This window comes from Thalassophryne amazonica, chromosome 8 (assembly GCF_902500255.1).
Source record: "Thalassophryne amazonica chromosome 8, fThaAma1.1, whole genome shotgun sequence".
NCBI lineage: Eukaryota > Metazoa > Chordata > Actinopteri > Batrachoidiformes > Batrachoididae > Thalassophryne > Thalassophryne amazonica.
Window position 1 is genome coordinate 66,583,527 of NC_047110.1, and position 16,142 is coordinate 66,599,668.

The following is a 16,142-nucleotide window of genomic DNA, read 5'->3' on the forward strand; positions in this document are numbered from 1 at the left end:
TTGGTTTTGTCTGACTTCTTTTGAGCAGTTGTGTTAGACACCTGCTGACATTTCTACTGACAAAGATTAGCAGTGTTTCCTTTGAGGAGTTGAGTCATGAGTTCTGAGAATAGCCTGGATTCAAACATTACTCATCACTGACATGTAATCAGTTTGCTTTCAAATAGTAAATTTCTAATCCCTTCCATCTATTATATTCATGCCTTTGTAAGTATTCTTGCAAAAATTGACCAAAATATTGGAACTATTTAAGTCCAATGTTTTTTAATTGTCGGATCTGACCCTTTTATGGAACTGTTCCCAAAAATGCTGTTTTTATTGCAGGCCAGGATGAACATTTTTAACTGGTTTGTTAAAATTGACTAACTTCTTTTTTTGAAGAACATCAATAACGAAAAGTATCAGAGGGCTGATACATACCCTGTGTGCTCTACAAACCACAATATAAATCTACAAGTACTGTACATATACATATGTTTTTTGATGGTGTTTTTTTTTTTTTTTTTTGATGATGTATGACTTTGTCACATGATTTCTGTCTGACATCTTGAGGAAGTGAGTCATTCATACCAATCAATAAAAAATATTTTGCTGATCAGTGTATGGTTTAGGTCATGCATCTAGGTACGGTTGGGCGATATGACCTAAAATTCATATCACGGTATAAATTGAATCCCTTCATGTAAATTATAATTGAAGTGTTTCTGAATGGGTTATATAGTCCCTTGGTAAAGCTAAATTGATTAAAAAATAAATAAACAACAAAAACCCCCAAAAACAATATACAGTTGTAAGCAAACGTTTGGGCACCCCTGATAATTTTCATGATTTTCCTTTATAAATTATTGGTTGTCTGGATCAGAAATTTTAGTTAAATATAGCATATAGCAGATGAACACACTGATATTTGAGAAGTGAAATGAAGTTTCTAGTATTTACAGAAAATGTGCAATAATTATTTTAACAAAATTTGGCAGGTGCATAAATTTGGGCAGCCTTGAAATTTTATTAATTGAATACATTTAGCACTAATTATTGGAACACAAAATTGGTTTGGTAAGCTCATTGACCCTTGACCTCCTTACACAGGTGAATCCAGTCATGAGAAAGGGTATTTAAGGTGGCCATTTGCAAATGTTTCTCCTTTTTGTATCTCTTCTAATGAGTGGCAACATGGGAGCCTCTAAACAACTCTCAAATGATCTGAAAACAAAGATTGTTCAACATCATGGTTTAGGGGAAGGATACAAAAAGCTATCTCAGAGATTTCAGCTGTCACTTTCCACTGTGAGGAAATGGAAGACCACAGGCACAGTACTAGTTAAGGCCCAAAGTGGCAGGCCAAGAAAAATCTCAGATAAGCTGAAACAAAGGATGGTGAGAACAGCCATAGTCAACCTACAGACCTGCTTCAAAGACCTACAACATGATCTTGCTACAGATAGTGTCTCTGTGCCTCGTTCAACTATACAGTGCACTTTGCAAAAGGAGATGCTGTAATGCAGAGGACCCTTTTCTGCGTACACGCCACAAACAGAGTCACTTGATGTATGCTGAAGCACATTTGGACAAGCCATCTTCATTTTGGAATAAGGTGCTGTGGACTGATGAAATAAAATTGAGTTATTTGGACAAACAAGGGGCAGTATGCATGGCTGAAAAAGAACACAGCATTCCAAGGAAAACACTTGCTACCTGCAGTAAAATTTGGAGGTGGTTCCGTCATGCTGTGTGGCTGTGTGGCCAGTGCAGGTACTGAGAATCTTGTTAAAGTTGAGGGTCACATGGATTCCAGTCAATATCAGCAGATTCTTGAGAACAGTGTTCATGAATCAGTGACAAAGTTGAAGTTGCGCCGTGGCTGGAATGAAGTCTCACAGGACATGTTGTGACATGCCCAGCTCATCCACAATTTCTCAGATAGTCACATGACTGAAAAGCCACCAAAAGCCGTCTGAATCTTCCGAATGGTGGAAGAGGTGGGCATGTCACATGTCCTGTGAGACTTCAACACGGTGGCGCTTTTGCTGCGCCATCAGCTTCGTGCCCAAGCCATCGGCATGAATTTCGCTGCAACTCTTTTCATGGCAAAATCTTCTGTCACAGTGGAATGTGCCGAAAAAGTGCTGATGTCCACCTCTTCTGCAATTTCTCGGATAGTCACACGACGGTCCCACATCACCACAGCATTCACTTTGGAAATAATCTGGTCATTTCAGCATGTTGATGGCCGCCCGGAGTGCAGCTCGCTCTCCACCATTGTGCGGCCGTCTTTAAACCGGTTGTACCGCTCCTTAATCTGTGTGATGCCCATAGGATCGTCACCGAAAGCCGTCTGAATAATCCGAATGGTTTCCACCTGGCTGTCGCCCAGTTTCTGGCTAAATTTGATGCAGTCGCGCTGCTCCAGTCGTTCCGCCATTTCCTTGCAAAGAAAAAACAATGAGAGAATCCACCCATCCTCACACAAAGGCTGCTTACAAGCAAATGACACAATCGACAGGCGTGAAAAAAATCACGCATGCGCACAAAGGTTCAAGGTTGGCTCATGCAAGCACACATGATTCAGATCCATCAGGTTTTTGAAAAAAATAAAAAGGTCGGATACTTTTCTAACAGACCTCGTATTGCACACTTTCTGTAAATCCTATAAACTTCATTTCACTTCTCAAATAGCACTATGTTTGTCTGCTATATGATATATTTAACTGAAATTTCTGATCCAGACAACCAGTGATTACTAAAGGAAAATCATGGAAATCATCAGGAGTGCTCAAACTTTTGCATACAACTGTACTTGCTTTGTATGAAGGACTTTATCAAGATGTCACGCAGAAGTCATATGATGAAGTCATGCACAGTCAAAAACATCATTTCAGACTTATTTATATTCATATTGTGGTGTGTACAGTGTGTAGGATATGTACCAGCAGCTCTGTAATGCCTTTCATTTACTTTGTAAATTGTAATGCACATCTCATTGCAGCATGACCTTGTACCTTCAGAGCACGTAGCGAGTAGTAGTAGGATGCCGCTTCAGAAAATTAGGACAAGTGAATGCCTGCCGAATCGTCCTTAAAGATGTCCTTGAAAACAGAATTTGTTATCTAACTGCTGTGGGAGTTACGAGGTCACTTAGAAAAGCAGAATGCGGCAGCGCGGGTGTGAGCTCCACAGTCTGATGCCTCTATTTCTGTGGGAGTTTGGCCACAGAAAAAGAACGTGTGGAACAAATTCTGTGCAAAATCAAATAAATAAAAGTTGTCTGTCCTCAAATTCAAACATTTTCAGTCAAGTAATAAATATTTCTATAAAATAAGCTTGTGCCACCTTTCACAGTGTAGTTTCCATTATTTCAGTTGCATCTTTGACTAACATACATGGTCCAAGTTGTTAAAAGCGGCATTTCTCCTTTAATTCGCATTGCTTTATATGTAAGTGTTTCTCCTGTGATTTAGATGAATGAAATAAGCAGACAGCAGCTGATTCATGCTCTGTTGGCTTATATGAGATATAACGTGAAGACGCTCAGGCTGAAAGAAATACAGCTAATTTACCCCTCTGTTCTGTGTAAATTTTGCTCTCTGAAGGAAATGATCTCTTAATTTTTTCTCTCTGAGTGACACCAGGACAATGCATTTCACCTAAAAATACACATGCCACTGTTTCTCAACTGTACTCAAAGCTACTGGAACACTTGGTATTTCACACATTTTAATTTGTTTATGCCATAAAGGTTTTTAGCCATGATAATGATCCCCAGAAGCATTTACTGAAAATAAAGTCTGAAGGACCTAAATGAGATGATGAGGACTTTCCAGGCATGTGAGATGCAAATAAAAAAAAACACTTAAAGTGGCAGGGGGTTAAGAAGGCTGTAATTAGGGGCGGTTTTACCCATGCTAATGCTCCCCAGAAGCATTTACTAAAAAAAAAAAGTCTGAAGGACCTAAATGACGTGATGAAATGCTGAAGAACTTTACTCGTTTATGTCTGTGACAAATACATATTATAAGATAATAAAAACATGAAAATTTGAAAGAAAAACACAACAGAGGGGATATGCCCACAAAAAAACAATAAATAAATGGAAGAAGCCAAAAGAAAGAAAATTAATGAAATGTGTGGAACTAATCGCAGTTCATTTTTATGTTTGAAAAGGGGATTAATGCTCCACTAACTACTTCATCAACATGCTCGTAAACTTCATATCCAGCACCAGCGTTGCCAGATCTGTAACAAAACTAGTCCATTGGCCAATGAAAACCAGCCTACTACCAAAACTCTAAAATACCACTAGCAAACCATATACACTGCTTTTAAAGTCCAACAGCTTTAATATCATCATCAAGCTGCTGCAATATTTCAGATGTAGGCCACTTCCGTGGGAAAACTGGAAACCTGAAACTGGAAACTGATGTTCTATGATTTCAAATTTACTTTATTTATACAACACCAAATTAGAAAAATGTCAGCCCAGGGCACTATACATGAACAATGTTGAAACCTTACCTACCAATGAGCAAGCACATTGGCGACAGTTGTCAGAAAAAAATTACCTTTGGTGTTTTTTGATCCTAGGAAGAAACTTGAAGTAGACCAGACTGCATTGGTCATACTAACAAAAACAAAACAATCCAGAATTGTCTGAAAGTACCGTGATTAAAATGTTGCCACTGAGCATCCAGAGTGCACTTTCATTCTGTAACCTGTAGAAAATATCATAAGGAATCTTCACAGCTCAGTTTGTCACCATTATAGAACACGTCTTTCCAGGACCTTCCACTTTTGTATGAAATACATTCAGACACCATTCACACTGGGGTTTGCAGTCCAGTATAAACCAGATTCAGTCAGGATTACTTTCTAGCCAGATAGCGTTCAGACTTGTTTTTCAAATCCAGCTCATTCTACTAGGCCGCGTTCAGACTGGGGTTTGCAAACAAGCTCGAACCACATCCTACACCAGATTGGAAAGTTTGGGTTCTGCGCCATTTTGCACGGAAAATAAACTGGAATTTAATACCTAACAATAAACTGATAAATTTTATCCCTCTTGAGACTTCTTAGACTTGAGCCTAATTCCTTGACATTGTAACAAAATTCCAACTTACCTGGTTTTCCAGTTTGTCACTGCACCAAAATGCAGGAAATGGTAAATATACGAGGGCAGTCAATAAAGTAAGGGTCCTTTTTATTTTTTTCAAAAACTATATGGATTTCATTCATATGTTTTTACGTCAGACATGCTTGAACCCTCGTGCGCATGCGTGAGTTTTTCCACGCCTGTCGGTGACGTCATTCGCCTGTGAGCACTCCTTGTGGGAGGAGTCGTCCAGCCCCTCGTTGGAATTCCTTTGTCTGAGAAGTTGCTGAGAGACTGGCGCGTTGTTTGATCAAAATTTTTTCTAAACCTGTGAGACACATCGAAGTGCACACGGTTTGAAAAAATTAAGCTGGTTTTCAGTGAAAATTTTAACGGCTGATGAGAGATTTTGAGGTGAGACTGTCACTTTAAGGACTTTTCACGGTGCGAGACGTCGCGCAGCGCTCTCAGGCGGCATCATCAGCCTGTTTCAAGCTGAAAACCTCCACATTTCAGGCTCTATTGATCCAGGACGTCGTGAGAGAACAGAGAAGTTTCAGAAGAAGTCGGTTTCAGCATTTTATCCGGATATTCCACTGTTAAAGGAGATTTTTTTAATGAAAGGCATGCGGATGGGTCCGCGCGTCGGGACGCAGCCGCCGCGACGCTCCGCCACAGGAAAAACACCTCTGTTGAAAGCCTTAAGGACAAGTTGGAACATGTCCTGCCTGTTAAACAATTTGTCATATACTCACTCCACTGAAAGCCATCAAAAGCCGCCTGGATTTTACAAATGGTTATCAACACTGAGGTGTTTTTTCTGTGCCGCCGCACCGCGTCGGCTGCGTCCCGACGCGCGGATCCGTCCGCACGTCTTTCATTAAAAAAATCTCCTTTAACAGTGGACTATCCGGATAAAATGCTGAAACCGACTTCTTCTGAAACTTCTCTGTTCTCTCACGACGTCCTGGATCAATAGAGCCTGAAATGTGGAGGTTTTCAGCTTGAACAGGCTGACGACGGCGGCTGAGAGCGCTGAGCGACGTCTCGCACCGTGAAAAGTCCTTAAAGCGACAGAATCACCTCAAAATCTCTCATCAGCCGTTAAAATTTTCACTGAAAACCAGCTTAATTTTTCGAACCGTGTCCACTTCGATGTGTCTCACAGGTTTAGAAAAAATTTTGATCAAACAACGTGCCAGTCTCTCAGCAACTTCTCAGACAAAGGAATTCCGACGAGGGGCTGGACGACTCCTCCCACAAGGAGTGCTCACAGGCGAATGACGTCACCCACAGGCGTGGAAAAACTCACGCATGCGCACGAGGGTTCAAGCATGTCTGACGTAAAAACATATGAATGAAATCCATATAGTTTTTGAAAAAAATAAAAAGGACCGTTACTTTATTGACAGCCCTCGTACATTCACAAATGCATGCTCCTCCCTGTCCCCTTTTCACAAAATCCTGGATCTGCCCCTAGATTTTCTGAGCATCTTTTGATGTACAGGTTCAGTCTGTGAATTTTTGAAGTCATGTCAAATCATGCAGATTTTTTATTTTATCTCGCTCTTATTTTGTACAACTGGATTTTGTGGGGAAAACTGCACGGGGAAGAACTTCACCATGCACAACAAGCTTTCCGGTCTGGATCCTGTGCCGGTTTTCTTGACATCTGAATGTACTTGGGTGCATGTTTCTGTGAGGTGATAAGGCGCCACAGAAAAATTGCTTTACTGGATAAGACACAGGGTGCACGGATATAGTCTGTCTTCCCGAGCTCATGGGGTGCTGCTGTTTTACAGTAGTGTTCAGAATAATAGTAGTGCTGTGTGACTAAAAAGATTAATCCAGGGTTTTGAGTATATTTCTTATTGTTACATGGGAAACAAGGTACCAGTAGATTCAGTAGATTCTTACAAATCCAACAAGACCAAGCATTCATGATATGCACACTCTTAAGGCTATGAAATTGGGCTATTAGTAAAAAAAAAAGTAGAAAAGGGGGTGTTCACAATAATAGTAGCATCTGCTGTTGACGCTACAAACTCAAAACTATTATGTTCCAACTGCTTTTTTAGCAATCCTGTGAATCACTAAACTAGTATTTATTTGTATAACCACAGTTTTTCATGATTTCTTCACATCTGCGAGGCATTAATGTTGGTTTGGAACCAAGATTTTGCCCATTTACTAGTGTGCTTGGGGTCATTGTCTTGTTGAAACACCCATTTCAAGGGCATGCCCTCTTCAGCATAAGGCAGCATGACCTCTTCAAGTATTTTGACATATCCAAACTGATCCATGATACCTGGTATGCGATATAAGGCCCAACACCATAGTAGGAGAAACATTCCCATATCATGATGCTTGCACCACCATGCTTCACTGTCTTCACAGTGAACTGTGGCTTGAATTCAGAGTTTGGGGGTCGCCTCACAAACTGTCTGCAGCCCTTGGACCCAAAAACAACAATTTTACTCTCATCAGTCCACAAAATATTCCTCCATTTCTCTTTAGGCCAGTTGATGTGTTCTTTGGCAAATTGTAACCTCTTCTGCACATCTTTTATTTAACAGAGGGACTTTGCGGGGGATTCTTGCAAATAAATTAGCTTCACACAGGCGTCTTCTAACTGTCACAGCATTTACAGGTAACTCCAGACTGTCTTTGATCATCCTTGAGCTGATCAATGGGTGAGCCTTTGCCATTCTGGTTATTCTTCTATCCATTTTGATGGTTGTTTTCTGTTTTCTTCCACGCGTCTCTGTTTTTTTTTTTTTTTTTTTCCCATTTTAAAGCATTGGAGATCATTGTAGATGAACAGCCTATAATTTTTTGCACCTGCGTATAAGTTTTCCCCTCTCCAATCAACTTTTTAATCAAACTACGCTGTTCTTCTGAACAATGTCTTGAACGTCCCATTTTCCTCAGGCTTTCAAAGAGAAAAGCGTGTTCAACAGGTGCTGGCTTCATCCTTAAATAGGGGACACCTGATTCACGCCTGTTTGTTCCACAAAATTGACGAACTCACTGACTGAATGCCACACTACTATTATTGTGAACACCCCCTTTTCTACTTTTTTTTACTAATAGCCCAATTTCATAGCCTTAAGAGTGTGCATATCATGAATGCTTGGTCTTGTTGGATTTGTGAAAATCTACTGAATCTACTGGTACCTTGTTTCCCATGTAACAATAAGAAATATACTCAAAACCTGGATTAATCTTTTTAGTCACATAGCACTACTATTATTCTAAACACTACTGTATGTTTACCAATGGCAGTCCATGAGCCATTCATCAATTTTGACCTAATCTGTACCAATTAAGGGGCCTAAACAACACTTAGAATCCAGCCTCAGTACCATGGCCTACCCAAAAATGTATGATAGCTATCCCAGGGTGGTAGCTGTAGCCAGGTAGGGGTTAATGAAGGGTTACACAGGGGTAAAAATTTAAAAATGCTTCAATCATATTGAGCAATATACCACATTATTTGTCTGATCGTAATGATTCAAAAAGGTATAGTTTGGAGTAACTATGACTGAATGTTCTGGAGTTATGGGGTAAAAACAGCAAAAATGATAACAAAGGTCAGTTTCAGTTTGTACAGGGGTCAAAAGTTAAAGTTGCTCCAATTTCAGTAAAAAATTATGTGATTTATTGGTTGAGCTAATAGGATTAATAAATGGAACAGTTTTTTTTTTTTCTTTTTTTTTTCTTTAATATTTATTTCATTCATTTAAAAGAAAAACAGAAAAGCAAAAAACAAAAGCACCACAATACCAGAATGAAAAGGAGCAGAAAGAACAAGTCTTATGATTTCTGCCCCTTTTAACAATACAATCTTTCAATATACAGCATCATAGTCAACATTATTTAACAGATTGCATTTCTTTAACTTGTCACATACCACTGACCCATTTCATAATTATGACCATTAATTAATAGATTACATCACTGACAGGTTACATTTAAACTTAAGACACTCCAAACATTATTAACAGTTTACTTTTGTTTTGTTTTTTACTTTCTTGCAGCCCACTGACTTACTTCATAGTTTCATACTTACTTAATACATCTAATTTAATATGTTTTTTAAATAATTTAAGCGACCTTAATTCTTTAATTTCTTTATTAAGATTGTTCCATAATTTGACACCATTTACTGCAATACTCCTTTCCTTTACTTTGGTTCTAAATCTTGGTTTTTTAAAGACTTCTATTCCTTTCAATTTATAACTACTTACTCTTTTTTCAAACATATTTTGAATGTTTGTTGGTAAAGTATTTTTATTAACTTGGTACATCGTTTGTAATATTTTCAAATCAACTAAATCATGAAATTTAAGTACCCTATACTTAATAAACAATGGATTAGATGAATCTCTAAAACCACTGTTACTAATCACTTTTAAAGCTCTTTTCTGCAAAATAAATAAAGGTTGTATATAGGTTGTATATGTTGATCCCCAGATTTCTACACAGTAAGTTAAATATGGGACAATCAATGAATTGTACAATGTTAATAAACCATAACTATTTAATGAATATTTTACTTTATGCAAAACAGCAATGGCTTTCGCTATTTTTCCTTTTATGTAATTTATGTGTGACTTCCATGTAAGATCTTCATCAATCATGACTCCTAAAAATTTCATTTCTTTTACCCTTTGTATATCCATTCCATCTATTTGTAATGACACATTATTTTCTTTCGCTCTATCATTAAACAATATGAAATTTGTCTTATTAATATTTAGTGACAATCTGTTTATATCAAACCAATGTTTAACTTTTTCCAACTCTGTATTTATCACTTGTGCTACTTCCTGTATATCTGATCCAGAGTAAAACAGCGTTGTATCATCAGCAAATAAAATGCTGCCAAGCACATTGGATACATTCACAAAATCATTGATATACAAAATAAACAGTTTGGGTCCAAGTACCGATCCTTGTGGTACTCCATAAATAATGTTACACAATTCTGATTTGGTATTATTTATCTGAACAAACTGTTTTCTATTTTCTAAGTAGCTTTTTACCCACTGATGTGCAACACCTCTTATTCCATATTGTTGTAACTTGTGGAGCAATCTTGAGTGGTCTATAACATCAAAAGCCTTTTTCAGGTCAATAAAAATACTTACAAAATAATCCTTATCTATTGTTGTTGATATTTTCTCTATTAGTTCCATAATTGCCATAGCTGTCGAATGTTTTGTTCTGAATCCATACTGAGCATTATTTAAAATATGATGTTTCTCAATAAATTTATCCAATCTTGTTACAAAAACTTTTTCCATAATTTTAGAAAACTGTGGAAGCAATGATACTGGCCTGTAATTAGAAAAATTATGTTTGTCTCCATTTTTATATAATGGGACTACCTTAGCAATTTTCATTTCATCTGGAAAAACCCCAGTTGACAGAGACAGATTACAAATATAAGTAAATGGTTCAATAACAATTTCTATTATACTTTTTACAGTCATCATGTCTAAATCTTCATGGTCAGTTGATCTTTTGCTTACACAGTTTTTTACAATATTTCTTATTTCATCTTTTTCCACATTGTCCAGGAAAAAGATTTGACTGTGTTGAATGCTTGATCTCCAAAGTAAAGGTCAAATAATGTTGATGTCCATTGGATTCTATGACGTGTGACATATGTTACCCTGTAACATGATTTCTTTTTAAAACCCTATTAACTCAACCAATAATATGTATCACTTCATACCAAAATTGGAGCAACTTTAACTTTTGTCCCCCGTACAAATTGAAGCTGACCTTTGTCACCAATTTTTGTTTTTACCTCATAACTCCAGAACATTCAGTCATAGCTAGTCCAAACTATACCTTTTTGGAATCGTTATGATCAGATAAATAATGCAGTATGACTGGAGCATTTTTAAATTTTGACCTCTGTGTAATTCTTTATTGACCCCTACTGGCTATAGCTACCACTTGGGATGGCTATCATAGGTTTTGTGTCGGCCCTGGTACGCTGAGGCTGGATTCTAAGTGTCATTTTGTCTCCTTAAGTGGTACCGAAAACCTGCTTAGCCCATGGACTACGAGGAATAACAGACGGCTTGATGGATTATTTAACTGCAAAGAGGTGACTCCTTCAAACAGGTAAATGTGAATTTGTGTGATATTTCAGAAAGAAATTAATGTTTAACCTCACAAAAGTTAACTTTTTAAGCTCACGTCATCAACCTGCAGTCTGTCGCTGCAGATGACATCAATTGGCGCTGTAGAAAAAGAAGTTTATTGAGCACTTTACTGGGGAACACAGAGTGCAGAAATATAGTTTGACATCGTGGTCCTGAGCAAGCCAGATTCAAGCCACATTTGCGTTCACACCGCAGTGAATCGGTTTAAGTCAGATTCGCACCATTCACATTCAGAAAAAAAAACCTATCCCGCTTAAAGCCCCGTTTACACATAGACGGTAAGAGCTCCCGGAAGCATCCCGGAAGAGTTTTTGGCCGTCTTAAGGATCACACGTCGTTGTTAACGCAGGCACTAGGGGGCGTGGCTTAGTTCCGGCTTTACCGGGAATTGTCGAAAAAATGATTCGACATGTCGAATAATTCCGGGAGCGCTCCCGGAGAATTCCTAACCAACGGCGTGTAAAACGGCGATAGAGCCCACATCGGCGTCCTCAAAGGCGTTTTATCCGGCGACAGAGGAAGACAAAACGGCGGCGCTAGCGGACAGTATGCCGTTCTAAATGCCACCTCCCAGTTAATGGCGTTCCAAACGGCCGATAGGCGGCGGTCAGTATAAAAATGCTAGCGCTCTGCATGCAGGCCTCTCACTCGCGGCCATCTCCAGATATTTTTGCAGAGAAGCTCCAGTATGCCTCCTAAAAGAAAATTGGCAGCGGCAAGGACTTACCAAGAGGTCTGGTTCAGAAGCAGAGGATAGCTCTGTGGTGGAGATGAGCAACACGTTGAGGAGAGGAAAAGAAAAGGCTGAGGATGAGCTCCCTCCCCCTGCAGTGACAGCTGCTTCAGCCTATTATACTCTGGGGGTGGTGCCTATATGCAAAACTTCCTGGAGTAACGCAGGATTTGCCTGGATAAATCCAGCGGTACACAGGGCATTATCGGCAGCAGCAGGACACCGCCGTTCTCACGCGCGTCTTAAACTGTGATTGTAAAGGATAGAACTGGGTATTAACCCCCGTTGCCTGATGTGTGCCGGATGCTACGGCGTCAAAACGCCGCTTTATTCGGCGGATTTAGCTGCGTTTTATCCGCGTATTTGCGGCTAGTACGGCGCTTAAAACGCCGGAGAAATGCTCCGCCCCTTTCCACCGTGAAAACAGCCAGAACTACCACAAACTTCGGTCTACGTACTACCCGCCGACAAAACCGTCTATGTGTAACCTGGGCTTAAGCCGGTGTGGCAGACTAAACGGTCCCCCCCTAAAAATTGGTCTGCCTGCCATCACTGCGCATGCGTCATTTGGGACCACAGCAGCTTGTCTGGGATGGATTCGCTACACCCGCGCGCTCAAAGGGAATAATGGGATTATTAACCATCATATGACAAATTAAAACCTTTTAAATCATTCTAAAGTCAGTTTTAAGTAAAAACAAGGCCGTTTTAAGCAGAAATGTGGCAATAATCGGTGAGTCACTACTGACACTTTGAAATGATGGAGGCGCAGTGAACGTAGCAGCTAGCAGCTCCTTTGGCTGCTGCGCTCTGATCGCTTCCTCTGTTTTTTATTACAAAATAATGCTGAATTTATGTGGAAATGATTGTTGTACAAAAGCTTCAGATATGTGTTGCTGAGGTAGATGATGACTAGAGTGCAGTTTTAAGATGAAACGAGGTGATTATCGGTGAACTAGGGATGGGTATTGATAAGATTTTGTCGATATCGATGCCATTATCGATTCCGCTTCCGATCCGATTCTTTATCGATTCCCTTATCGACACCTCTTGTGAATTTTCTGTGTACTAAAGTAGGTTTTCTATATCAACAACATTTTAAATTGGTCACTGGATCCTTGATCTCTGGACATAAATAAAAATAAATAAAATCTGTAGCTTTTGTCAAAAGCATTTCCTTTCAGACATTTTGGCATGAATGTCACTCCATACCTCTGAGCTGAGCTCAGCCGGCTGCTGCACGTCAGTGCAGGACATCTTGTTTTGGGAGGAAAAAATGTTTTGATCGATTGCAGTTTGTTTGTATTACAACGTTTAGAAAGAGGTGTCATTTGATTTAAAGGGCGTTTCGCTTTGAAGTTATTAATTCTGACTGGACTCTATCATTCTAACAAGACTCAGCAGAGAGCCGCGCAGCGTTTGGAGCTGTTTGAACAGAACGGAGGGCGATTCTCGTTTTTCTTGCAACAAGACAGGAGTCCCAGTTAGTGACTTTAATCCGCACAAATGTGACTCACGATTGACATTCAGGGATGAAAGTGGTGAAAAACAAAAAAAGCTGCAACCCAAAATTACCCCCCAACACCACCCGCATGAAAATTTTGAATTCTAGATGCTCTGAAATGCAATCTGGGGCTATTCCAGACAATAAACTGCAGTGAGTGCAGCATCCATTTAGGTGAGAAAAAAAACAACTTTCCTTATTCAAATTCATTCCAGTAGTATTCTGCTCTTACTAGGATGCAGCAGTTTTATAGCTTGGCAGATAATTCTGGAGGAAATCACTGAAGAAATGAACAAATTGAAAATATGGTTTGACAAATTGTCATTAAACTTAAATAAAACAGGGAGGAAGTGGAGGTGTAAGAGTCTATAGGTGTTCACAGGATATGTATTTATTTATATTGTTAGTTGGTTTCATCTTTTCTGTTGTGTTTTGTTTCGTCAGGTTCTTTTTTTCTCTTTCTCTAAAATTGTATTGTAGCATTATTAGTTATTATGAATTATTATTATTGTTGTTGTTGTTGCTATTATTATTAATATATGAATAAAAATAAATTTAAAAAAATTACCATTTTGACTGTTTTACAACAACAAATGCTGAGCCATTAATTATTATACAGAAAACAAATGCACACAAACGTGCTGAGATGCGAACAGCTTAATGCTAACTTCAACATTGAAAACGCCATAGACATGCTAACACGTTAGCATTGGTCCCGTTTTTAAGTTGTAAAATACATCTATCAACTGTTTCAGAAGACCATAACAGGTCGGTTTAACATAAAAAAGGTAAATATTACTCACAGACATATGCTGTTTAAGGTTTTAGTGGGAAAAATTAAGATAAAGCGAAATAAACAACAGAATCACTGCTTTGATTGGTTCAAGGTTCAAAGGAAAGCCACACTGCAGAAAAGTTGATTATAGACCTGCTGCAGGGTCTGTAATCAATGTAGAAAAATGATCATTTTCCTGACAAACAACCCCAAAAACAACGGGTGCTCTGAAGGACCGATAAGGGAGTCGTTAAGCAAAAAGATTATTGACGTTATGTACATAATCTCATTGTTGTAATGACAATGACAATAAAGCTCATCCATCCATCCATGTTGGTGGATCTAATCATTTTCCTGACAAACACCCCCAAAAACGACGGGCACTCTGAAGGACCGATAAGGGAGTCGTTAAGCAAAAAGATTGTTGATGTTATGTACATAATCTCGTTGTAATGACAATGACAATAAAGCTCATCTATCCATCCATGTCGGTGGATCGAATAATTTCTTAACGATACTTGAAAGGAACTGGTTCTCGATACCCATCCCTAGAAATGACGCATGCGTAGTGAAGATAGGGTGGACTGATTTTTAGGGGGGATCGGATTGCAAACCCCAGTCTGAACGGGTTCTCAGCTGATTGCAACATTAACATTGTTAATCTCAAGGCAAGGTTTGTGCACTGACTTGTGGAGTGGCTGAATGACACTAAAAACATTCCATATGTTTTGTTTTGTTTTGTTTTTTGCACAGGTACTGGCTGACCAATAACGTCCACATTAAGCGTCCGACCACTGGGCTCCTCATGTACACTATGGCCACTCGATTCTGTGAAGAGATTCATCTGTACGGCTTCTGGCCTTTTCCTCTTGACCCACAGGGAAAACCTGTCAAGTACCACTATTACGATACTCTAAAATACGAGTACACCTCCCGCTCCAGTCCTCACACCATGCCTTTAGAGTTTAGGACTCTCAGCACATTGCACAGACAGGGGGCGCTGCGGCTCCACACTGGAACCTGTGATGCCAAGAAGCAATCACAGAAAGTAAACAGCTGAATGAAAGATGTCAGTAAAAAACACAAACTTCTTACTTCACTGCGCAGTTACCTTGTCATGTTTTCTACAAATCTTAAATTAACTTTTCAAAAAAGTGGAAATGCTTTTTACCAATTTTGGCTTTGCTGTTTTTAGCTCTTTTAGGATGTATTTTATCTTTTATGACATTTCTACAGTTAACCTTTGGGATATTGAGAAAAGCTTGAACCTTAGACATTCATGCACTCTCGTATTTATTTGGAACTCTACAGCATGTTTCAGTGTTTTATAAATTATAAATGGATGAAAATCTGCTGTAATCACTGATTTAATGCCATAAATTTAAATTTGTCATTTGCTCAACATGTCAAAAGCATCATGTTAAGTCAAAACTTGCTCTTGTGTTTTACAGTTTAGGCCACAAGAGGGAAGCACTTATTTATCAGGGAGAATGGTGAAAACAGGAATGCTGCACATTTAATGTGAATTTATCTTATCAGTATTTTTAAAAAGGGCTGAGCAGATAACTCAAACAGCCCTTCAAACGGTGAAACAAGCACCAAATTCAGCACAAATAGTCCTTAGACATTACTCTTTTGAAAAAACTGACTGGCCACTTGAATTTTCAATAGGCTCCCAGGTAGATAGAGGTCAGTTGAAGAAATACGCAAGGGCCAAAATTTAAAAATACTCCATTTATGATCATGTCTGATCATGAATATTCCGAAAAGGTATAGTTTGGATTATTTATGACTGAATGTTATGGAGTCATATCATATGGAGGTCAATTTCAGTTTGTACAGGGCTCAAAAGTTAAAGTTGC

The 16,142-nt window shown here is 38.9% G+C and overlaps 1 protein-coding gene across 1 annotated transcript in view; it reads left to right on the forward strand.

The window, feature by feature from the left end:
- Positions 1 to 15,383, forward strand: part of st8sia2 (ST8 alpha-N-acetyl-neuraminide alpha-2,8-sialyltransferase 2) — a 54,045-nt gene extending 38,662 nt beyond the window's left edge. Inside the window, exon 6 of the mRNA XM_034176541.1 lies at positions 15,034 to 15,383. Coding sequence (XP_034032432.1) covers positions 15,034 to 15,340 — 307 coding nt within the window. The 3' untranslated portion in view covers positions 15,341 to 15,383. The remainder of the gene's footprint in view (positions 1 to 15,033) is intronic.
- Positions 15,384 to 16,142: the final 759 nt, after the last annotated feature.